Raw genomic sequence first — 25711 nt, forward strand, 5'->3', positions numbered from 1 at the left:
CAGCGCGTTCAGCACTCCTGAATGTTTTTTTTTCAGCTACAGGTGGAATTACAGAAACGTAAACATAGACTCAAAGCAATTCATAGCAACGAATCATATTGCACATCAAACGCAGCCCATTGGTGATTCATTCAACGAAAATTCTCAAAATTCTTTGGACCATGGAACTGTAGTAGCTCAGATGTGCCTAGCAAGATGCTCGACAGCTGTGTTAGGAGTTATTTAACCGCCCAGGACAACCTCGCCCTAGATTGTCCAGATATGGCAGTCAGCAGCATTACGCACTGTGAATCCCACCCATTTTATAACGGTTGGTCATGGATATTGATACATCATTTAGGTGTAAGGACATTATGGGTTGTTGTTGTTGTGGTCTTCAGTCCTGAGATTGGTTTGATACAGCTCTCCATGCTTATGGGTACCAGTATATTATTGTCCAGAAATTTGACAGGCACACACTTAAGTCCATTATGTTCTTTAGTCCATGACTGGTTGATATATTGGACTAAACTTTAATTACTAGGTCTCCTTACACTAAAAAAGGCAGTAGGATGCCGTGGTTTCTAACGCAGTTGAAGAAGAAAATAAAATATAAACACAAATAGTGAAAGTGTTTTTGTTGATAAATTGAAAAATACGGAATTGTTCTATCTAGCAGAGGAAGAAAAGTCTGTCAATATGATGGAGAATTAACTCAGACTGGAGAACAGATTCGGCGTGATTCTGCTGTAAGGAGTAATACATTGTTCACTTAGTGACTTATGGAATCAGCGTAGAAAATTTGAGATATGGTAGAACTAGTACACAAGACAACAAATTGAACTGATCTCTTATTCTTTGGTTCGGAAATGTGACCATGTGTGAAATGCTAGAGTGGGTGTGATACCTTCGTGTAAAACTTAAAATGTGAAGAAAACGGGTTTTCACACGCGAAAAACCATAAGAAATTTCAACATTTTGCGGTGACATTACTTGGTAATAATCAGCAGATTATTGTCCTTCAAAACCCCGTTGTCAAGACCTGGACTATCCGCCTGTCTAACAGAACGAATATGCCTAACTCCCTAAGCTGTTCCAGTTCACTTACATCTAGTAACAACGGATCCTTTCCTGTTTACAACTTAAAACTGTCGATTCAACATACCCTGAGACTTTTGCGTACAAATCCTTATGAGGTGAAAAACCTGGAAACATACTACAGAACTATTCCGTCAGCTTCTGTTCTCATGTCACGTGGTCTTCTGCAAAACGTATCAGTGCTGCAACACGTCCTCTACAAAAGACAAACATTATCCTCAGGAAGCATGCGTCGCATTCCGACAGAGTATCCAAGTATGAGGTACATATAGTGATTCAAAGATTCATGGGTTGAAGGTCAGTGCGACGATATTTGCGCAAAACCTACGTGAGTTCTAAAGAATACCAAAGAGATTTCTAAAATTAATATAGATTGTATAGTATATTACTTCCGTACTACTTTACCATGACGCTTTATACTTTCACGCACCAAATTACGAAAAGACGATCGCATTGCCACATGTCCCTGTTAATAACACACTTCAGGATCGATTACAATAAAATGTGTGGTTACGATTTAAGTTTCACTCACTTTGCTCCATAGTCAATGTAGGCCAGGCTGTATGATACTATAACTCTGGTTCTACTTCATATAAATTTCTTTATTCATTATGTACATTCGATCATTGAGCATACGAACGTCTTCTTTACTGTTCGATTTATCACATTATTTCTAATTACCCCTATAGCTTCGCCCTGAATTCAAACATTTTAATGCTACTTCTACAATCTTAATTCACGTTTCGTTAATTAGAAATATATTCTTCTGATTAAAAAAGTATTCCTCTGGTTACCTTATCTTCATAACTTCTTACGAAACACGAAAATATACGCACAAGTGAGTTGGAGTGCAATAAACGGAAGCACGATAATAATTTGTTGCAGAACTTTACAATACTCTTTTGCTCAAACTCATTTAATTAAAATTTCCCAGGCATTCGATGTCATAATGTACCTCTCTTGTTTATGTTTGAAATTTTGTGTGTCTAAACCCTTCATAACATCAGCTGCCTCACCTATATGGAGAATATACGTCATGTCAGTCGTAAATGACTGACTTCTGTACTGGCTGCGTTAACAATTTGCTGCACTTATTAAATCTGTGAATTCTATATGTGTATGGCATTACATTTTTTTTAAATTTCTTTATGGGGTAGTCAGCTTTGCTGTATGATTAAATGACGATGGCGTCCTCGTGGGTAAAATATTCCGGAGGTAAAATAGTCCCCCATTCGGATCTCCGGGTAGGGACTACTCAAGAGGACGTCGTTATCAGGACAAAGAAAACTGACATTCTACGGATCGGAGCGTGGAATGTCAGATCCCTTAATCGGGCAGGTAGGCTAGAAAATTTAAAAAGGGAAATGGATAGGTTAAAGTTAGATATAGTGGGAATTAGTGAAGTTCGGTGCCAGTAGGAACAAGACTTCTGGTCAGGTGAATACAGGGTTATAAATACAAAATCCAATAGGGGTAATGCAGGAGTCGGTTTATTAATGAATAAAAAAATAGGAGTGCGGGTAAGCTACTACAAACAGCATAGTGAACGCATTATTGTGGCCAAGATAGACACGAAGCCCACGCCTACTACAGTAGTACAAGTTTATATGCCAACTAGCTCTGCAGAGGACGAAGTAATTGAAGAAATGTATGATGAAATAAAAGAAATTATTCAGATAGTGAAGGGAGACGAAAATTTAATAGTCATGGGTGACTGGAATTCGGTAGTAGGAAAAGGGAGAGAAGGAAACGTAGTAGGTGAATATGGATAGGGGCTATTTCTTAGCCTGATAGAATTTTGCACAGAGCACAACTTAATCATAGCTAACACTTGGTTCAAGAATCATAAAAGAAGGTTGTATACATGGAAGAAGCCTGGAGATACTGACAGGTTTCAGATAGATTACATAATGGTAAGATAGAGATTTAGGAACCAGGTTTTAAATTGTAAGACATTTCCAGGGGCAGATGTGAACTCTGATCACAATCTATTGGTTATGAACTGTAGATTAAAACTGAAGAATCTCCAAAAAGGTGGGAATTTAAGGAGATGGGATCTGGATAAACTGAAAGAACCAGAGGATGCACAGAGTTTCAGGGAGACCATAATGGAACAATTGACGGGAATGGGTGAAAGAAATACAGTACAAGAAGAATGGGTAGCTTTGAGACATGAAGTAGTGAAGGCAGCAGAGGACCTAGTAGGTAAAAAGACGAGGGCTAGTAGAAATCCTTGGGTAACAGAAGGAATACTGAATTTAATTGATGAATGGAGGAAATATAAAAATGCAGCAAATGAAGCAGGCAAAAAGGAATACAAACGTCTCAAAAACAAGATCGACAGGAAGTGCGAAATGGCTAAGGAGGGATGGCTAGAGGACAAATGTTAGGATGTAGAGGGTTATCTCACTAGGGGTAAGTTAGATACTACCTACAGGAAAATTAAAGAGACCTTTGGAGAACAGTGAACCACTTGTATGAATATCAAGAACTCAGATGGAAACCCAGTTCTAAGCAAAGAAGGGAAAGCAGAAAGGTGGAGGGAATATATAGAGGGCCTATACAAGGGCAATGTACTTGAGGACAATATTATGGAAATGGAAGAGGATGTAGATGAAGATGAAATGGGAGATACGATACTGCGTGAAGAGTTTGACAGTGCACTGAAAGACCTGAGTCGAAACAAGGCCCCGGGAGTAGCCAACATTCCATTAGAACTACTGACGGCCTTGGGAGAGCCAGTCCTGATATAACTCTACCATCTGGTGAGCAAGATGTATGAGACAGGCGAAATACCCTCAGACTTCAAGAAGAATATAATAATTCCAATCCCAAAGAAAGCAGATCCTGACAGATGTGAAAATTACCGAACAACCAGTTTAATAAGTGACTTATTAAATCTGTGAATTCTATACGTGTATGGCATTACATTTTTTTAAAATTTCTTTATGGGGTAGACTCCCTTCACTATCTGAATAATTTCCTTTATTTCATCATATATTTCTTCAATTACTTCGTCCTCTGCAGAGCTAGTTGGCATATAAACTTGTACCTCATCCGTCACAGTAGCAGTTACTAAACCAGGATCACGCATTTCCTCGAAGAAAAAAGGCCCGATAACGGTAGATGTGGTAAATCCAACCCATACCGTGACTTTCTCGTCGTGCAATGGAGTTTCCACAACAGTTCTAGGATTTTCGGTAGCCCAAATTCTGCAGTTGTGGGCGTTGACAGACCCTCGGAGCGTGAAATGAGCTTCGTCGGTCCACAACACGTTACTCAACCAATCGTCATCTTCCGCCATCTTTTGAAATGCCCACACCGCAAATGCCCTCTGCTTCACTAAATCGCCAGGTAACAGTTCATGATGCCGATGGATTTTGTACGGATAGGATCGGAGGGTACGAAATCATTCTCACCACAGCTGCATTTGTCAACGGACCTTTACCCGTTCGAATCCCCTTCTTATGGCGATAGGATCGTAACGCTGAACTAGCACATTTCCCATTCTGATAATACAGCTTCACTGAAAGCTCCTTTTCAGGTAACGTCAACATGCTGCGACTGCTGGCGCATCTGATTCTCTCTGTCATTACAGCTCCTTTTATACACGATTGTCATGCGCAGACACTGAGGTTTTGCTCTCCAGCGCCATATGTCGGACATTTTGTGAACTTTTGTACTTTTTTGGTTCTAATAAAACCCCATGTCATTCCAAACATGTGTGTTTTCAAATTTAGACTGACTTTTTGATCACCCGGAATTAGAGATTAAGTACGAATACCTGGAGATGTAGTAGTTTGAACATCAAATACGTAGGTCATAAATTTTATCGTGACGTTGTTCGTAGAGCTTTTTTGAATAAGAGTAATAGAGAAAGGTAAATATTTTATCTGGATTCAGCAAACTTCACCCTTCCGACAAAAATTATTTTCATCCCGAGCAGCTACGACCCTCGGAGAAAATGCCTTCCGTTACATTTCTACGGCCCTCTTCTGAAGGATGTGCAATTGGCTTTCTTCGGTTCCCTCGGATTGTCGGATTAAAGTATCAGGAGCGCCGGTCGGTTGTTTTTGGCTTCCGCGGGTCTGCCGCAAGTTCTGCTCCCCTCAAATACTGCCGGCTCCGCATTTCACTTCCAAACTGGATTTGTTCCCCAAGATGGGATTCCGCTGTCTCAGGGCCGGCCTTTGAGCCGACGTCTGAATAACGAAAGGCCGCAAAGTGGGGGCGGGGGAGCGGGCGGGGGCGCGCCCAGAGATGAAAAGAGCGCGCCAAGTCGCCCACAAGTGACGCCGCGCCCTAATGGCCACGCGACGCGCTCCGTGCGGGACTTAAATATTTAAACACCATTAATTTTGGGTGCGTCCAGCGAAGGCGGCGTAATGGGAAGTGAAACGACCAGCCTGCAAGAAGTGCAGCGGTTGGGAACAGAAATTCCTTGTGCTTTCACTGCCTTGGAACTGCCTCTCTATGTATCAGAGATACAACACGATCGTCGTAGATTTACAGAGTGGCGCGCGAAATGTATTGCCAATTGTTTCTTTCACAATTCACGACGCACATTAGATATCCCGCTGGGATCTCTACAGCAGTCCAGCAGAGTTTGGAAAAACAAATGAGTTACGAAATGACGAGTAATTCACGATACTGCCGCTAGGAGACTAAATAGTAAGCAGCAATGGCTAACAATGGAAGGCTTGACGACACAGCAACGATCGGCAATTGTGTCACTTTTTCATTAAACGAAAAGGCTTGTTGTGACTCAGAGGCGTTTTCGACAACAGTTTAACACAGGATGGGTCCCTTGCAAGAAGACCATCCACAGGTTGTACAATAAATTTGTACAGGATGGAACAGTATTGGAAGCGAAGCGACCTCGGCCTAAGCCTGTTTGTTCGCCGGAGTATATTGAAGCGGTACGAGTTGCCGTACAGAGGAATCGTGTAGAAAGGCAGCAGTGCAACTGGGAATATCCAGACGCTCCGTTCAAAGCATTCTTAAAAGTGACCTCCGTATGTACCCATACAAGATGACCTGTGCACAGAAGTTAACGGAAGAACACAAGCAGCAGAGACTACTGTTTGCTCAGTGGGCGGGGGATGGGGAAGAAGCTCTCCACAACGTTTGTTTTTCAGACGAGGCGCATTTTAATTTAGACGGTGTGGTTAACAAACAAATGGTTCAAATGGCTCTGAGCACTATGGGACTCAACATCTGAGGTCATCAGTCCCCTAGAACTTAGAACTACCTAAACCAAACTAAACTAATGACATCACACACATCCATGCCCGAGGCAGGATTCGAACCTGCGACCGTAGCGGACACGCGGTTCCAAACTGAAGCGCCTAGAACCGCACGGCCACACCGGCCGGCGGTTAACAAACAAAATTTACGCTTTTGTGCCACTGAAAACCCACAAGTGCTTCATGAACGACAACATTATGCTCCGCGGATAACAGCGTGGGCAGCAATTTCCAGTCACGGACTTATTGGACCCTTTTTCTTTGAAGAAACTGTGAACAGCGAGCGTTATTTGAGCATTTTTCGCAATAGCTTCATTCCACAGATTCTTGCTGCTGCCGTGCCCTTCAACACGCGATGGTTCAAGCAAGATGGAGCAAGGCCACATACTGGAAACACTGTGTTGGGGATTTTACAAGAGCATTTCGACATGCGGATCATTTCACTCGGGTTTCCAGGTCGCTTCAATGACGGACAAAATTGGCCCCCCAATAATCCAGACGTCAATCCATGTGACTTTTTTCTTTGGGGGTGCCTAAAGGAAAAAAATTTCCCAAAACGTCCACGTGATTTAATGGAGCTCAGAAGACTTCTTCTTCAAGCTTGCAATGAAATTACGGAAGACATGTGCCGTAGGGTAATCACTAACTTCAGTGTTCGTTTGAAGGAAGTTAGGAAACGAAATGGTGGACAGTTAGAACAAATCTCCATGGACGGATCTTCATTGTAGTATATGTTCCTTTCAGATTGTATTGACAATAAAGTTTACATTCAAAAACAAAATGGTAACACATTTTGTGCGCCTCACTGTATATAACCATATCTCCATAAATCAAACTCTTCATTTTATTTATTCGAATTACGAGCATCAGAATTAGTGTACAATGACGGCACTGAAAGTTCGTATGACATACGTAGGCACCGCAGATAAAACAGTACATAGCAGGGCATGTTATACAATTCACTGAGGTGACAAAAGTCGTGGGATAGCGATATGCACCTATACGGACGACGGTAGTAGAGCGTACACAAGGTATAAAATGACAGTGCATTGGCGGAGCTGCCATTTTCACTTAGGTGAATCATGTGAAAAGTTTACGAAGTTATTATGGACGCATAACAGGAACTGAACTGGAATAATAGTTAGAGCTAGACACACAGGACATTTCATTTCGGAGATCGTTAAAGAATTCAATATTCCAAAATCCGTAGTGTCAACAGTGTGCCGAGAATAACAAGTTTCAGGCATTACTTCTCATCACAGACAAGCAGTGGCCGGCGGCCTTGGCTTAACGACCAACAGCAGCGGAGTTTGCATGCAGTTGTAAGTGCTAACAGACAATCCGCACTGCGTGAAATAGCCGCAGAAATGAATGTGTAACATACGTGGGCCTTGCGAGCAGATGACCGACGCGAGTGGCTATGCTAACAGCTCGACTTCGCCTGCAGCGTCTCTCCCGGGCTCGTGAGCCTATCGGTTGGGCTTTAGACGACTGGAAAACCGAGGCGTGGTCAGAGCTGAAGGCAGGGTTGGACTGTGGGCCAGACCCAACGAAACAATGGATCCAAGCAGTCGAATTGACGGTGGCTCCATAATAGTGGGGGATGTGTTTACTTACAATGGACTGGTATCTCTGGTCCGACTGAACCGATCATTGACTGGAAACCGTTATGTTCGGCTACTTCGAGACCATTTACAGCCATTCATGGAATTTTTATGAATGACAATGCGCCGTGCCACTGGAAATGAAATGGAAATGAGCGTTTGGCGTCATTTGCCGGGAGGCCCCCTACGGGGCAGGTCCAGCCGCCTTGATGCAGGTCTTATTACATTCGACGCCACATTGGGCGACCTGCGCGCCGGATGGGGATGAAATGATGATGAAGGCAACACAACACCCAGTCCCTGAGCGAAGAAAATCCCCGACCCAGCCGTGAATCGAACCCGGGCGCCTTAGGACGGCAGCCATGCCACTGGGCCACAGTTAATCGCCATTAGTTTGAAGAACATTCTGGAAAATTCGAGCGAATGGTTTGGCCAACCACCAAATATTTATGGGGCATAATCGAGAGGTCAGTTCGTGCACAAAATGCTGAACCGGCAACATTTTCGCAATTGTGGATAGAGACAGTGTGGCTCAGTATTTCTGCAAGGGACTTCCAACGACTTGTTCAGTCCATGTTACGTCTAGTTGCTGCTCCAATCCGGACAAAAGGAAGTTCGGCACAGTATTAGGAGGTATCCCATGAATTTTGCTTCCTCAGTGTGCAGGAATACACCTTTTCAAATTCAGAAGGTAGCGTCGATAAAACTATAGCTTGTACAGAAATTTGACGAAATTAAGTAGATTTGAATGATTTGAAACGGAAGCTATAACTGAAAAGGGAGCGAGACATCATTGTAACTTAACTTCGTTTTAATTCAGTCTGTATATATAGGAAGCTGCGTAGGGAACCAAGAATAAAATTCCAAAGGTAATTAAAGTTAAATCAAAATAAAGTCTGAGGTTAGCCACAGGCACTTGTTCAACTGAGTCTACAGTGTCTTAGAAACAAGTTATAAGCCTTATATCAAGAAAATTGAAACAAGGATAACGGAATAAGAGATTAATTAAATGTGGCAACATTCAAGGAATTAGAATATAAAATGGAACGCTAAAAGTAGTAAAGCAGAAAGGTTATAAAATGCAGATCTGTAACAGCAAGAAAGGCGTTTGTGAAGAAGAGAACAGTTTACGTCGAACACAAATTTGTCAGGAAGTCTCATCTGAAGGTGTCTTAAAGGTAGCTACGTACGGAAGTCAAACGTAGATGATAAACAGTTCAGACAAGACTGGGACTGGTTTCGAAATGTGGTGTTACAGAAGTATACTGAAGATTGGATGGATAGTTCGTTTAAATAATGACGAGGGACACTACTGAACTGAGGAGAAAATAAATTCTAAAATGTTTCAAATGGCTCTAAGCACTATGGGACTTAACATCTAAGATCATTAGTCCCCTAGAAGTAGAACTACTTAACCCTAACTAACCTAAGGACATCAAACACAACAATGCCCGAGGCAGCATTCGAACCTACAACCGTAGCAGCAGCGTGGTTCCGGACTGAAGCGCCTAGAACCGCTCGGCCACAGCGGCCGGCTGAAAAGAAATTATAGCATAACTATGAAAAGGAGGAACTGTTTGACAGTACTTTTTCTGAGAGTTCACGAACTTGTAAATTTTTGTACTACAGACTTCCATCGTTGATGGGGTTGTAGGGGCGAAGTCATACGGATAATTACCAGAATGAAGTGTAAATCTTACTGTTAACCTCTCACTGGAGTTTTGAAGTTATCGGTTTTGAAGCCTCCAGCCTCCTCACCACATGTATTTGATACATAAGGGGTGATTCAGCTGCTCCTAACGAACGGTTTTAAGCTAAGTGCAGCTCCTTCAGAAACCATATGCGAGACTGTCATATTTTCTCGCTCTCTACGAGCAGGCCGTTAGTCCGACAGGAAAATGAATGGGACCGTTTTGTATGAAATTTAATGTAATTAAATTTTGTATTGGGATAGTTTTCGCTGTAGGCCACGGTTTTCGAGATATTCAAGAAAAATGCGATTGAAGGTCACTTTTGTATATTTTTCTTGAATAATTCGAAAACTACGGCCTCTACAAAAAACGTAGCCCGGTAAAAAATTAAACTACATTTAGTTTCCTACAAAAACGTCCTGGCAATTTATTATGTGGGACTAATAGTTTTTGGAGCGAGCGAGAGAATATGAAAATCTTGTGCATGGTATTTCAAGGCGCTGTGGATTGCACAAAACCTGCGGTCTTAAGTTACATACATCACTTACACATTGCATAAGACCGGATCAAGCTTGCTGTAAAACTTTGAATTACATTTACTTTATTTTCTTTGGCGCTGCCATTGCTTGTTGCATCTCGATACATGGTAGTTATAAGGTGGAGGTTATTGTGAGGTTCTTGAGGAGAACTCATGAACTAAACTTCTTGTAGAGAGCAAATAGTAAAATCGTTTGAAACTGTAATTAAAACGTGAAATGCTTCAAATGGCTCTGAGCATTATAGGACTTACCATCTTAGGTCATCAGTCCCCGAGAACTTACAACTACTTAAACGTAACTAACCTAAGGACATCACACACATCCATGCCCGAGGCAGGATTCGAACCTGCGACCGTAGCGGTCGCGCGGTTCCAGACTGAAGCGCCTAGAACAGCTCGGCCACACCGGCCGGCTGTGAAATGCTTCCAACAGAAGATCTTATAATCATATTGATATAAAAAATTGCCCAGAAAGTGGCAAATGAGTTAAACGAAAGTCTTACAAAAGCTGAATTTTACTTTCCACTATAACAAGAGCCTGATCTGTAGACTTTTGAATATTTAAAGTTAGTTGCTTTAGTTCTGAAGAACAAATTTCGACATTAACTTTAAGAATGGAGTCAATATAATCAGATAAATAATCAATAATTATTTTATTGTACTAGTTCATGTTTTTCAATTTTGGAGATGAATGTGCTAACACGCGTTTGATACGTAAACAATTGTAGAAGTAAAGTAGTGGATAGCATAGCAAAGTGGTACAGCAAAGGTTCATAGCCTAGTTTTGTCCATAGGTGACCACTGCGGTTTCCTGTTGCAAGGTTCAAATAGGTAAAACCAGCAGTGCCTTGACTCAGTCTTAGATTACTGCTCGAGACAGATATGAAGTACACCATCGTAAGAATTACCCAGCCCTACATGAAACTATCTGGGTTGAGAAAGCGTAAAAGTGCTGTTATCACACTTATTGTCTTTTTTATTGACTCTTCACAAATCACGACCGTATATATTTCGCCTGCGTTATAAGATACTTACAACATCACCCATGAGACATTCGAGCCTGTCGTTCTAAATTACTCTCAATCACACCCCCCTACCGTCCACTTCCATCTATTCATACTATAAAATCGATACGTAGTCAAAATAATTGCTTCTCTCTTTAAAAAAATTGTTGTTAGAATTTTACTTACACTGAAGAGGTACATCAGACTAATCTGAAGTCTCAACATTGTTACACAAACTATGAGGGGCGTTCAGTAATAAATACAACAACTTTTTTCTGAAAGCAGGTTTCTTTAAATTTTTTCAGGATTCCAATACACCTGCGGGGTCCGGGCTGTAGCGAAGATGAGGAAGAGCATCCAGTGAAGTTTTGGTAGCTCCTCTCGGACGCGCGGACTTGTGTGAAGCCTTGCATTGTCGTGGAGAAGGAGACATCTGTTTGCATTTTTGTGGCGGCGAACACAATGAAATCGTTTCTTCAGTTTGCTGAGAGTAGCACAATACAGTTCACAGCTGATCATTGCACCATGAGGGAGGACATAAAACAGAAAACCATTTCAGAGGCCCAGAAGACTTTACCGTCTGGGGGTGCGACTTTTTTTTTCTCCAGAGGAGAGGTAGTGTGACGCCACTCCATGAGTGCCGTTTTGTTTCCAGTTCGAAGTGTTGGACACATGTTTCGTCACCTGTGACGATGATCTACAAAAAAAATTTCACGATCACCCTTATAACGCGCAAGGAATTCCTCACAGATGGTCCTTCGTAACTCTTTTAGGTTAGGCAGCGAGGAATCCAGCGAGCACACACTCCTGAATATCCCAACTGGTGGGCAATTGTGTCAGCACTACCACCAGAGACGTCCAGTTCAGCAGTGAAGTGGTTGATTGTGTTCCGTCGAACAGCTCTAGTGAGAGTGTCCACACATTCCAACATTGCACCGGTTACAGCTGAGAGCGGCTGGGCCGGCACGCGGGAAATTGGATACATTTGCTCGACCTTGTTGCGATGACGACAGACGCCTCGCTCAACGACTCACCGAGTTTTTGCTCACCGACAGGTATCCGTAGACATTCTGCAAGCGCCTATGAATATCTGCCTTGCTGTGGTTTTCCTCGAAAAGACACTCAATGACTGCTCTCTGCTTCGAACCCACCTCCGTTACAGACCTAACCCAACGTAACTTCATGAAACTCTGGGAGCTGACGAGATAATATTCCACGATGTCCCACAAGAAAGTCTGGCTTTTTTTCAACAGAAAATGGCCCAGAAAAAAGTGTTACACCTCTTACATGACCACTCCCTGCCTCCCTCGCCGTTTTTCTTTTCCTCCACTTTTTCTTCCCTTCCTACTGTTTTTCTTTTGTATTTTGGCTGCGCACCGGCTCATATCGATCGATTTCGAGTGCAGCCAGTGAGATCGTCGTTGGGTGACGAATTTCGCGGCCTCCCGATTATGGGCACATGTAGAAGCAGCCAAGGAAACTTAGCCCCGTACGCTCATGTGCGACCTTTTCTTGCTCGGTGATTGCTGGAGTGCTGGAATGATATGCTACACAACGGATGGATTGTACCCAGTTTTGATACCCTCCTATAGGATGGAATGTGGCGTACCGTGAGGAGATGAGTAATTTAGCAGTAATCGTCGCTGGGTGTGCTGTATCGCAATTGACGGGACATTACCACCGGATGGCACTTAAACTCTTTAGAGGCAGGTTACTGAGGCAGATTTTACTGGTGATGTACTGGAATTCCATGTAAGCAACTGCACTATATTGAATCTGGAGAGCCTTCATTTGTTAAACCTGAACTAGAGGTTTTGTCATCCAAGACCAATTCTATTGTAATGGTCCTGGCCACCCTTTGGCGAAATAAAATAAGAACAATGCTGGAGGCTATCAACGTGTTTTTATAAGGAGTTTTTAATGTGGTGAGGCCAACCTATATTAGATTACTTCTCCAGAAATCTATTACTTTTAAGGCCACGCGCCAAGTTTTACCTGTAGTGTTAGCTGAATTTTTCTTGTGTCGGGAATTGGTAATAAGTGTATATCATGATTTTCATGCACAGAAGTGTGCCGAATATTGCTCAGCCTGTAATTATTTCCGGCACAGATCCCGTGTTCCATGTCCCATTAATTGGGTGTACTCCTTTTTGTAAGTAAGGTATGTGTAGCACACTTTTAACTTTACATTATAGCAAAGTGGCCTTTTTAATTTGTAAACAACATGTTCGCATGTGAAAAGCAGACCATGATCGATGTGTTGAGTCAGCTATCCTTACACAGGGAAGCAGATTACAGCTAGATTACTTTTAATCACTGAAGTCTTATTCTGTCTGTTCATCTTCATCTACATCTACATCTACATTTATACTCCGCAAGCCACCCAACGGTGTGTGGCGGAGGGCACTTTACGTGCCACTGTCATTACCTCCCTTTCCTGTTCCAGTCGCGTATGGTTCGCGGGAAGAACGACTGTCTGAAAGCCTCCGTGCGCGCTCGAATCTCTCTAATTTTACATTCGTGATCTCCTCGGGAGGTATAAGTAGGGGGAAGCAATATATTCGATAACTCATCCAGAAACGCACCCTCTCGAAACCTGGCGAGCAAGCTACACCGCGATGCAGAGCGCCTCTCTTGCAGAGTCTGCCACTTGAGTTTATTAAACATCTCCGTAACGCTATCACGGTTACCAAATAACCCTGTGACGAAACGCGCCGCTCTTCTTTGGATCTTCTCTATCTCCTCCGTCAACCCGATCTGGTACGGATCCCACACTGATGAGCAATACTCACATATAGGTCGAACGAGTGTTTTGTAAGCCACCTCCTTTGTTGATGGACTACATTTTCTAAGCACTCTCCCAATGAATCTCAACCTGGTACCCGCCTTACCAACAATTAATTTTATATGATCATTCCACTTCAAATCGTTCCGCACGCATACTCCCAGATATTTTAGGGACAGTTGCCACTCCCTGCACCAAGTGCCTATACGCTGCAGATCTTCCTGCATTTCGCTACAATTTTCTAATGCTGCAACTTCTCTGTATACTACAGCATCATCCGCGAAAAGCCGCATGGAACTTCCGACACTATCTACTAGGTCATTTATATATATTGTGAAAAGCAATGGTCCCATAACACTTCCCTGTGGCACGCCAGAGGTTACTTTAACGTCTGTAGACGTCTCTCCATTGATAACAACATGCTGTGTTCTGTTTGCTAAAAACTCTTCAATCCAGCCACACAGCTGGTCTGATATTCCGTAGGCTCTTACTTTGTTTATCAGGCGACAATGCGGAACTGTATCGAACGCCTTCCGGAAGTCAAGAAAAATAGCATCTACCTGGGAGCCTGTATCTAATATTTTCTGGGTCTCATGAACAAATAAAGCGAGTTGGGTCTCACACGATCGCTGTTTCCGGAATCCATGTTGATTCCTACATAGTAGATTCTGGGTTTAATGCTAATGATAGAGTAATTCTGATTTTCAACTGAAAATTGTACGACTTTAAAACTGAGTAAAATTTCGTTAAAGACTACTTTTTTAACTCTGTAATAAATTGAAATATTCTTGGTCTCCGTTACTTTAACTGTGATACTTTTAATATTTACTTGACCATATCTTTTAAATTGTCTCATGCCCTTTGTGGATACGTCTCTTTTTTTGCGTTGAAATTACTTTATACTCTGGAGGCTAGTACCTCACCTTTCTCTGCTTCGTGCATTGCTACATGCTTTCAGTAACAAAGTCAAATTTCAATTGATTGCATAGTACCACATGTTGCAACTTGCAGTTTAAAATGCCATTACACTTCACATTCAATCATGTGAGGCGTCTGGTATAATATAAGACATCCACCGTGCCTAATATGACAGACAGATAACAAATATTTAGAACTGTCTTTGAAAAAATCGTCCACGATGGACTGTCAACTACATGAAGTGCGTTGTAGCAACAGAGCTGCTCCTTTCCGTAAGTCACAACATCTTAACCCTGTATCGCGCATTGCAAAGTGACTTGCGGAGTGTATACTACACCTCTCTGGCAGAAATCGATGTTCAAGGCTCTTAAGAAAAGGGAATACTTTGCTGCTATTTTAATCTTGCAAAAGTGTGATATGATGTTTTCTTGGCAATATTGTTAATGGTGGTTTTTCGGACGTACAATCGAGTTGTTCGTTGCGTCAACAACCTAACTGTACACCCAAAAACACACCACTGAAATTGAATTACTCAAATTTACTGTTATTTTAATTTGACGAATGACCACGAAGTATATTTTCGTTGGAAGAAAAGTAATACGTGAAGGACTGCGCATGGAAGACATAAAAAATTGAATAGCTGAAAGCATCAGCTTTCCAACTGATTTGGTGCGACCCGACTCGAATCAACCTTTTCATCTCTGAATAGCAATTGCAACCTACGTCCTCAATTATTTGATTGATGTATTCCAATCTATGTCTTCCTCTACAGAAGCACTTATAAGACAAGGAATGAGGCGGTTTTTCACAGACTGAACGAAAAAAGAAGTACGTGTGAAACACTGACAAGAAGAACGGACAGGATGATGGGACACGTGTTAAGACATCGGGCATCGAAGGCACTAAATGGAGCTGTTGGGGGTAAAAACTCTAGGGAAAAATAGAGATTCTCATATACACAACAAATAATTCAGGACGAAGGGTGCAAGTGTTACTCTGATATGAAGAGTTTGGCATAAAACAGGAATTCGTAGTGGGCTGTACCAAACCAGACAGTAGAGTGGGGGAAGAAAAAAACATTTTTTATGTGCCATCATTTCTACATAGGGAATATGGTGCTGTTTTCCACCACCTTGAATTTTCTTGACGGCAGTCTGCCAAATCTGAAGTGAAATATTAGGAGAGTGGTGCCGAAAGGGTCATCTATGGGACTAGCGGATTTACCACATTTCTGACATCTCTGGAATGAGTAATAACCTTCTATCCCTAAGCACATCATCGTAGAGTTACTATTATTGTTGATTTCTCGTGTATACAATACTACTAACTCATCCATTAAAAATTAGAATTCTTTTACGCTACAACTATGTGCGCAATATGGAAAGGCGTCATTTGTGTTGTATGACATTTCAGCGACCACGGCAGCTGTTGAAAGTCATTTGCAACGTAAGAGCTGTGGAAGATAAACATTATTTAATATCTGACAGCCGTGGAGCCCTAAATGCGTAATATGGTTAGTATATGTCCGTGTGTGCGTTTACAGAAAATACTGAGTGCTAAATCGTCCTTTAGTTTAATGCATTTTTGCTACAGTTGTCAAAAGAGTCCGTTTCTCCATTGTGTATGTGGCCCTCGATATTATGCGCCTACGTTTTGTGTTATTATTGGTGTGGACGCTGTATCTGTCGACATACAAGCAGTGGGTCATGATTTTGCTTTATTGAATCATTGGTAAGCCTAAAATAAACTATAATTCTACTTTATAAATAGTGGATATAGCACACCGAAACCTTCTCCCCACATTCATTTCTCTACTCAAAGAGGACATAAAACAAGTGCACTCGATTGTACAGATGATTTTACGATTATTAAGAGATTAAATAATAATGCTTCCTCATTTTTATTTCCTTTTGGATACTAATGCCTCTTCGACTCTTGTCACGAACTGAAGGAATTCCGCTATCGTGGCAGCGAATTTTCTCATGAAGGATTAAGCAGGAAGAACGAAATAATCAGATTAGCACAGGATGTGAGGGCATTCGTCGCTGGAAGAAGTCCATTTGTATGAAACATAGGCCTTAATTTCAGGAAGAAATTTCAAACAGTATACATTTAGAGCATAGAATTGTATGTAAGTGAGTCATGGACAGTAGAAAAAACTGAAATTAAGAGTTTGGGATGCGATTTTTTAATAGAAAGATGTTCAGAATTAGTAATGAATGAGGTGGTTCTTCGTGCATTCGGGGAGGAAAGGAATATGTGGAGAACACCGACTAAATGGTGGGACAGGATGATAAAAGATGTATTGAGACATCAAGGAACAACCTTCACGGCACCAGACGGAGGTAACAGAGGAAAGGCAAATATTGGAATTTATGTAACAAATAATTGTGGACGTTAGCTTTAAGTTAGGTTGGCACAGGAGCAAAATTCAGGTTTGGTCGCATCAAACCAGTCAGCAGACAGATGGTAAAAAGCAGCACAAGTCTAGAACATAACATCCTTCACATAGAGACAGCCTGATCTTCAACCATGAATGTGATGTTCTTGAGATGTGCTATAGCACTCAGTGTAACTGATTTCGAGAAGACTACAATGAATCACTTGAAAACGTCTACAGAGCCGAAACTCCAACAGAGTTACAAAAAATTTAAATAACAATCAAACGGCTAAAGCATTATTATTTAGATACTTAGTGTCAAAGTAAATTTCGAAGTGGGCTGCATTGTTAACTTTTATGACCATGGCGGACCAGCCAAAAAATATTTTGTAAAGAAACTGAACCAATGGAAATTAAACAACTTTTCTAGGTAGGCAGGAAAAATTTCTTGTATTGGAATATTTCAAACGTAATATGAAACTTAAAGTTAGTGAAAAGTAAAGCGAATCAATCGAAAACTTAAACAGACCTTTTTTCAGAGTCCCACGATATTCTGGAGATATATTCTATGATGTCGACATTCTGAGAACTTCGCTCTATTAGCGAAGATCTAGTTTCAGGTTATACATTTTTCACACGTGGAAAAAACTGCTCGGTAATATATATGGTTCCTGTAGAAGTGTTAACTTGGATATGTTGGAATACTGACTGGGTTTGATATATTTTTTGTAAAATTCTATCAGTCCATTCTTCAGGAAATTATGGCGGGCTGTTTGAAGGCTTTCAATACTTTTAAGTTCAATCAGCTCCATCTGTAGGCGTAACATGGCTTCAGTCTTTAAAAGATTTTGGAACATGTTAATATAGAACTCTTGATTTTAAAAACTGAATCTTTATTCCATCTGTAGGCGCAACATGGCTTTATTCTTAACCTCTAAAGGACTTTGGCACACTTTCACATAGGGTCCTTGATTTTTAAAATCTGTGATCTTTCCTGAAACCCTTTCCTTATTTTTTGCAGCAAAGAAACATACTTGTCCAAATCCAGTGTCTCTTGATTTCTCAAATACGTGGTCTCCCAGTGACACAACTATCTTTCCCCTATCTGTTTCTCGAACAAGATAAGTTTTTTAATAAGTACTTGTTTATGTCCATCCGTTTATACACGAAGCTGATTTATAAATCTAAAACTCTTAAGTTTTAGATTTAGGTCAGCAAGATATTTAGCTACGTCAACTAAAAAAGCAAGAGAATTCAACCATTATTCATTCTCTAAAAATCATACCTTTTCCTTTGCCGCTCTTAAAGATTTTTATTTCTCCCAAAATAGAATAAAACCGTGTGAGCGTTACCGATCTGCTGCGCCAGCGAATTCGGCTGTAGTGTATGATATCATGATATCCCGTCTCTGAAATTGTCTATGATTTAGTCCTCTTGCGCGGGGTTTGAAACTGACCATCCACACTACCTTTCCGGTCACATTCTTCAACTCGAGAACTTCGGCACACAACTGTTGTTGATGAATAATGCGGTGGCGTTTTACAATCATATGTGTCATGCTATTACTCATCAAAGTTGATTCCCTTACTGATATGTCTGAAAAAACAGCATTTTCAGGCTATGGCAGGCCATTTATGGCTCGCACACCTTATGTTGCACATCCTGATTTAGACGATTATACGGATATTAATTCATACGTTTTCAATTGAGCAAATAACTTTACAAGACTTCTCGAAGTGTCATTTCAGAATGTAAAAATTCAAGTCTATTTACATGAGGGAAATGGATGTGTGCATCTACTCACCGACCACTTGCAGGTAGCCGACTTGACTCTTCATGGGGTCTGTGTTGATCTGGCACATGTACCAGCCGCGGTCGGACTCCCGGACGTCCCGTACGTGCAGCTGCCACGTGTGCAGGTCGCTGTGGGTGACGCCGATGCGGTGGTTTTTGGTGATCACGTGCGTCGCAATCGTCAGGATCGTCTGTGTGTCGACGCGCAGCCACGCCACCTAGAAGCGGAACGGAAAGAACTCGCATATACAGTGCTGATCGGCTACATCCAGAAACCGTAACACTATTTACACAGATGAGCTAACATATTATGACCACCTGCTTAATACCGTGTTGCTCCACTTTTCAAAGACAGTACAGCAGAGATCCCACTTGTCATGGATTCTACAAGTCCTTGACAGGATTCCAGAAGTATGCGGCAGCAGATGTCCAAGCACAGATCAAGCAATTCCAGAAAAGTACTGGATGGTGGTTTATGGGTACGCAGCTGGCTACCGATAGTGTTCTAGTGAGTACAGATCAGGCACATCTTCTGGACAAGACTTAAATATGACTATAATGCCGCTCAAACCACTGTAGGACGATTCTGACCTTGTAACACGGAGAGTTAACCTGCTGGAAGATGCCATCGCCGTAGGGTGCGAGGGACTTCAAGCATGGTGCGATGCTGTCATGAAGCCTTCGATTACCACCACAGAATAAATTTCCTTTACTTTACGTCTATGGTTATAAATGTTTAAGTCCTCACACTATCAGTTTCGGTCAGCAATAACTATCTTCAGACCTGTTTCGGTCACTACTGACCGAAACAAGTAGTCTCGGAAAGTTGTGACCATAGACGTGAAGTAAAGGAAATTTATTCTATTTTCAGGTCACTGTTCAATTCGTGCCCGGCCGGAGTGGCCGAGCGGTTCTAGGCGCTACGGTCTGGAACCGCGCGACCGTTACGGTCGCAGGTTCGAATCCTGCCTCGGCTGCCTCGGGCATGGATGTGTGTGATAGGTTAGTTAGGTTCAAGTAGTTCTAAGTTCTAGGCGACTGATGACCTCAGAAGTCCCATAGTGCTCAGAGCCATTTGAACCATTTCTTGTTCAATTCGTGACCATTTCCCAGCTTGTGATACCTCCACAGAATCCATGGAACCACAACTCAGTGTACCGAACAGCATAGTTCTGCCCTCACAAGCCTGCATCTTTGGCGCGGTATACGTTTCGTGCAGCCATGATGGTTGGATGACAGCGCGTAAGGACACAGTCATCGTCCTGGCGTCACAAGAAATGCGATTCATTCGACAGGCGACACATTTCTATTGATCGACGGTGAAAACTCAGCGTTGCATAGCTGACGGTGTCGTTGGGTCAACAAAGGAACACATAGAAGTGACCTTTGAACGGTGTTCTCCGAAACACGTGTGCCTGCACTAGCATTGTACTCCGTCATCAGATCTGCCACAGATCGCTGCCTGTGAGCGATCCTCCGATCTCCACCTTTTGTGATGAGACGTGGTCGTCCAATACCATACGATCTACTCGTTATTTCACCATCCTTAAACCACTGCCCAAAGGAGCTCACGAGAGTAGTTCGCCAACAGGCGACCAACTTCACCATTTCAGAGATTCTCGGTTCCAGCCGCAGGATTCCCGCGTCCCGTATCTTCTTTATGTTTGCCTATTCGTCTCTCTTCCATAAGCATACGCACTAATTAATCTAACATACACTAAGACAACACACACACCCACGCCCGAGGGAGGACTCGGACCTCCGACGGGGGGAGCTGCGCGGACCGTGCAAGGCGCCCTAGACCGCTCGGTGGGTAGTGTTCATGATGTTTTGGCTCATCAGTGTATATGAAGTAGAGGATAGGCAGAGAGAAGGAAAGGTCGGATGGGAAACTCAAGACTTCCAGCCACACAGGGAAATGTGGCAATACAATGGAAAAACTGAAAATTTGTGCCGGACCGGGACTCTTGAGCGCTTTGACCTTCCGGACACAGTCCGCGACCGAAATTTCCAACTTATCGCACACCGACTTGCAGTGTCTTTCGTCCATTACCTTCCATCTTGCAAATTATTGATTCCCGTAGGAGTTCTGACGATATTAGTGCTTCCGCACTGAAACATACGTCAAGGAGCCGTCACGTTCGCACAAAAGTGTGTATATTTGAGCAGTGTCTGTTCTGTCGGATATGGCCGAAACAACACACATGGCCACATATATTAGCCGGCAAAGACGACGCCAATCACTTCGTAAATCATTTTGAAAACTATTTTACTGTCCACAAAATAACGTTAAGTTTCGAACGATTTCGGTCACCACCGACCATTTTCAGATTTACAGTATAGAAAATAAAATGAAAATAAAATTGAAGCTTTACAGCTTACGACAATGGTCTGGGATCAGACATCGTCACCGTTGCTATCGAGAAATCTCAGCCCGGCGCACAATAGCAGTAAGGAAAACTTAGCAAAATAAAAATCGTATAGCTATGGAACGGCTATTATTAAAACAAATACACTATCGGTTAAAAAGTATCCACACACCCATATGAAATGCGGAATATACTACTATTTATAAAAGTTATCTCGTGAAAACGAGAAATGGAAGTGGATTGTATAACTGTTGTTTGCATTACCCTGTATCCCTTTAAAGTATTTGAAAATCCTTTAAAGAAATTGAATTTTCATGTAATAGTTGTACTCCAATCAGCTTGTTGTGTATAAAAACCTCGAGTTGTTGCACCACGAATAATTACAGGCATAGATTTTGGAAATTCTTATAAATTTCGAGCAGCCGTGGCTGGAAGGTAGTAGTTAAGAGAGCGATTGGCACATCGGAAGGCAGGCGCGTTGATATTTGGGAACGATTCTGTCAGGCAGGTTACGACACCGTTCGCAGGCTAGAAGGCACGACCCGGCCGGCGCTGTGTACAAATGTGAAGAAATCACCCTACACAGGCGCGAGGAGCGAGACATCTGCTGGCATCCGCTCTCTGGATGACATCGTCCGGCGGTCCGGGACGCGAATTCGCGGCCTCCCGGGTGCAGCGCTGACTACGGGCACTGAACGAGCTGCCCTGAGCGTTCGGGAGGAGCTTCTAAGGTTCACTACAACGACGGAGATCGGCGGCTTCCCTTCGACGCAGTACATGGGGGCTGCGAGTCGGTCTTGAGGGAGCAGTCAGTCCTGTCCCTGGCTACCAGGCGCAGTTAACGTACGCGGCGGCCACTTTGCCGTGGCGCGAGTGGATCGCTGCGTCAGCAAGGCTGGGCAACCGGACGCCGACGCCGCAGATTGCGGCGTTCGCGTTGGTTCCAAAGCACGCAAGGTGCGCGGTGCCATCGCCGAGTTCAGTAGAAGGCCCACTGTTTATCTTGAATGTAATAAAGTCAATGACACACTTGTCTGTGTTTCTGTGCACGCTTCGGCGTAAGTCATCTCTCTCGCCCAAACTTCTTGGTAGTGCTGGTATATTACAACCCCTGAGCTCGTGGGGTCAGGAAGTGATCAGTTCAAAAATGGTTCAAATGGCTCTGAGCACTATGGAACTCAACATCTGAGGTCATTAGTCCCCCCGAACTTAGAACTACTTAAACCTGACTAACCTAAGGACATCACACACATCCATGCCCGAGGCAGGATTCGAACCTGCGACCGTAGCAGTCATGCGGTTCCGGACTGAAGTGCCTAGAACCGCACGCCCACCGCGGCCGGCGTGGTCAGTTCGCTTTCCAGCAAAATACGTTGTGTCGGAAAGTGTCCGTCCAAGTCCAGCGCTAGGTTTTGGTGCGACAGTTGTTTATGGTGAGCGGTTAGTGAGGCAGTGGCAGTTGACGTAGGTACCAGCTCAGCACAATGTGAGGCGGTGAGTCTAAGTTTTATTTATATTTTTTATGTTTGCTATCGTTGTCAGAGATAGTTGTGTGTTAGAGTTACTTTTATGAAGTAACAGGAACCCATGGACATACCTTTGTTTAGAGGTAACGGTGGACGTCATAATTTAGTGCCAGTGAGATGTCCATTCTGCAATTTTTCTGCGAATAGTTACCGTGTACCAGAGCTGTAGCAGCTGTTTCTTCTGCATATAAGCGTACTGATCATCTGTCTAGTAGTTGTATTGAGTGCAGATGGATGATGACTCGCCGGAGGAATTAATTTGTGTTTATTTTTTATTTATTTTTTTGTAGAATTGAATGTGTGTTTGTAATATGTCTTTTTCTCAAAAAATCGGTTGCATTGAGGTGGATGTAGAGCACGCAAAAAAGTTGAAACACGTGCTACTGCCGGAGATGTAGTTGCTGCTTTAACTCCGCAAGTACAAGCATTTTGAGAGCTCTTTCATAGTGTGAAGGAAAGAAATTTCGAACTTAATTGTGAGTTTGAGGCTAGTAAAGAGAGTCGTGATCAGTCGCAATCAGAGCCACGGGATAGTAAGTCTGGATTGAGAGTACCTTCTGTCCCGTGTGACCTGGCAAAGGTCGCACTGATTGATCCCTTGTCGGGCAAGGCAATGGAGGACGTGACAATTTTCGTTAAGGATATTAGGAACGTTGCGGAAGCACATGGGTAGTCAGATGAAGTAACTCTGTATGTTACTAATATGCATTTGGCAGGGGACGCCAAAGCATATGTTGTTTAGCACGAGACATTGAGTAAACCACTTACGTTCCTGTTGTGGGTCTCGGGATTGTGCCAGCCGTACCAAAACCAGAACAGTGAGCGATTTTTTCGGGAGAAATTAATTACGTTGTCGATGCCGTACAACGAGTCTGTGGAAGAATTCACGGATAGAGCCAGTAAGCTAAATTCAAAGACTTACCTGTACGTACGGACCCAGAACCCAGAAGCTTATAGGGTACTGTTACAGGAGGCAGAAAATAGAGCAGTGGATGTTTTCTTGCGTGGTAAACCCGCTGAAATGTCACAGAGGGTACAGATGGAGAACTCAGACGACTTAGGATCAGCTCTTAGGCTCGCAATATTTGTAGAGGAGGTGGATACAGCCACAAAGCAGAGACTAAACCATTGCGTGTTCGTTTCTGAAGTCAATGTTACAGATGTAGTTGTGAGGGGCGTGTAAGGAGGCAGTGTAAGCAACCAGAGTGCTATGCGTGTAGCATAGGGGGCCACCGGGCGTTTCAGTGCAAAGGTAGGAACGGTGGACAGCACCAGAAAGGGAAGCAGCCGTTAAACGCAAATGAGATTGCTTCAACCATCGGAATGCAGTCCCCATAGACCGTAACACAAATTAGTATAGACGGAATGAGTTTAGTGAGTGGCATAAAACAGAGATTTTTGGTATAATCCGTTCATCATAAGAATAAACCTGATGTAAACATTACACTATGTATTCCTCCACGTTTGCTGAAATCTCATTGGATTTCCGTTTCACGTGGGACTGCAGCCAAGCTGTCTAGAGTACTGTCAAGTACGATAATAAGGGTACGTATCGTGTTGTGCGTTACCCGCACATCGACTTAGCGATAGTACGGGACAACAGCTTTACCAGCTCATTTAACTTGGACAGCACTGGCCCATCAGCTGGTACAACTAGCCTGCAGTGACGTGGCCAGCTGCAGTTCACACGTAAAAAGAGGCTAGCAGAGAAGCAATTCGACTACGAATGTCATTTAATTTTCAAGTAGAATGAAATAACACACTGCAAATCTCCCACAATATTCTCCTTAGACGTCTAGATGAAAACCGCAACACGTTATCGTTTTTATTAAAAACAAGAATGATGAAAATTCCCGAATTAACCATAGGGTAATTCTTCTGCATAAGCTGTGTGTAACATAAGAGGGTACTGAAGGATTTCACCGTATAGTTAAATATTGAACCACTGAAGGTATTACTTATAGTCAGTCGTCTGGCAATCTCTTAACTCCTTCCTTTTCCAAATCCGAGAAACACATTTCAGTTCTGGAAGTGTCACCTGCTACGTTGATAACGAGCCTATCAACAACACAATCCATGAAGCCAACCAGGCGCAGCATTTTCTCTTATTTTATGACGAGCCGTCCTATATCCCGCCATCATTCGGCTGCGTGCGTTAGTTTCAGTACGTCTGGCAGCTTAACAGTCTGTTTACTTCTCGGGCCAAATCCCGCAGCTTGTCTCTAGATCAGTTCTGTTGCGTTCATATTGTAATGGTACAGTAGCAAACGTCAAAATGCAGGATTGTATGATGTGCTCGATGCTGTGAAAATGATAGTTTTTCTTGTTTCTAGATACTTATGTACCCCTGAGGTATAAGACAATGGACATAGTCCAGATAAAGAGGATTTGGTTTCTCATTTTTTTTTCTGTTCTATCGCTTGCGCCTTTGTCCCACATTTTGCGCGGGGTTGGCTTGGTTAAATCGGATTTGGCATGTTAATGTGAAAGGGTGGCCGGATGCCCTTCCTGCCGCCTCCCTGTACCCCTTGGGATGGCATCCGAGTACCCCATCTGTCTGCGTCCAGTGTAAATCATGGAAAAAAATGGCTCTGAGCACTATGGGACTTAACATCTATGGTCGTCAGACCCCTAGAACTTAGAACTACTTAAACCTAACTAACCTAAGGACATCACACAACACCCAGTCAATCATGGAAAAGTTCAGATGTGTTTCAAATGTCTGTGAATCGTGTAACTGAGGCGGGACGTGGGGACCAGCTCGGTATTCACCTAGAGG

General features: G+C 42.8%; 1 protein-coding gene across 1 annotated transcript in view; it reads right to left on the bottom strand.

Annotated features, from left to right (window-relative positions):
• The window catches only part of LOC124595922 (lachesin-like), a 1260474-nt gene that overhangs the window by 582754 nt on the left and 652009 nt on the right, over window positions 1–25711 (bottom strand). Inside the window, exon 3 of the mRNA XM_047134840.1 lies at window positions 19048–19255. Within this exon, the coding sequence (XP_046990796.1) occupies window positions 19048–19255 (208 nt within the window). The remainder of the gene's footprint in view (window positions 1–19047; window positions 19256–25711) is intronic.

Source organism: Schistocerca americana, chromosome 1 (genome assembly GCF_021461395.2).
Source record: "Schistocerca americana isolate TAMUIC-IGC-003095 chromosome 1, iqSchAmer2.1, whole genome shotgun sequence".
NCBI classification, from domain to species: domain Eukaryota; kingdom Metazoa; phylum Arthropoda; class Insecta; order Orthoptera; family Acrididae; genus Schistocerca; species Schistocerca americana.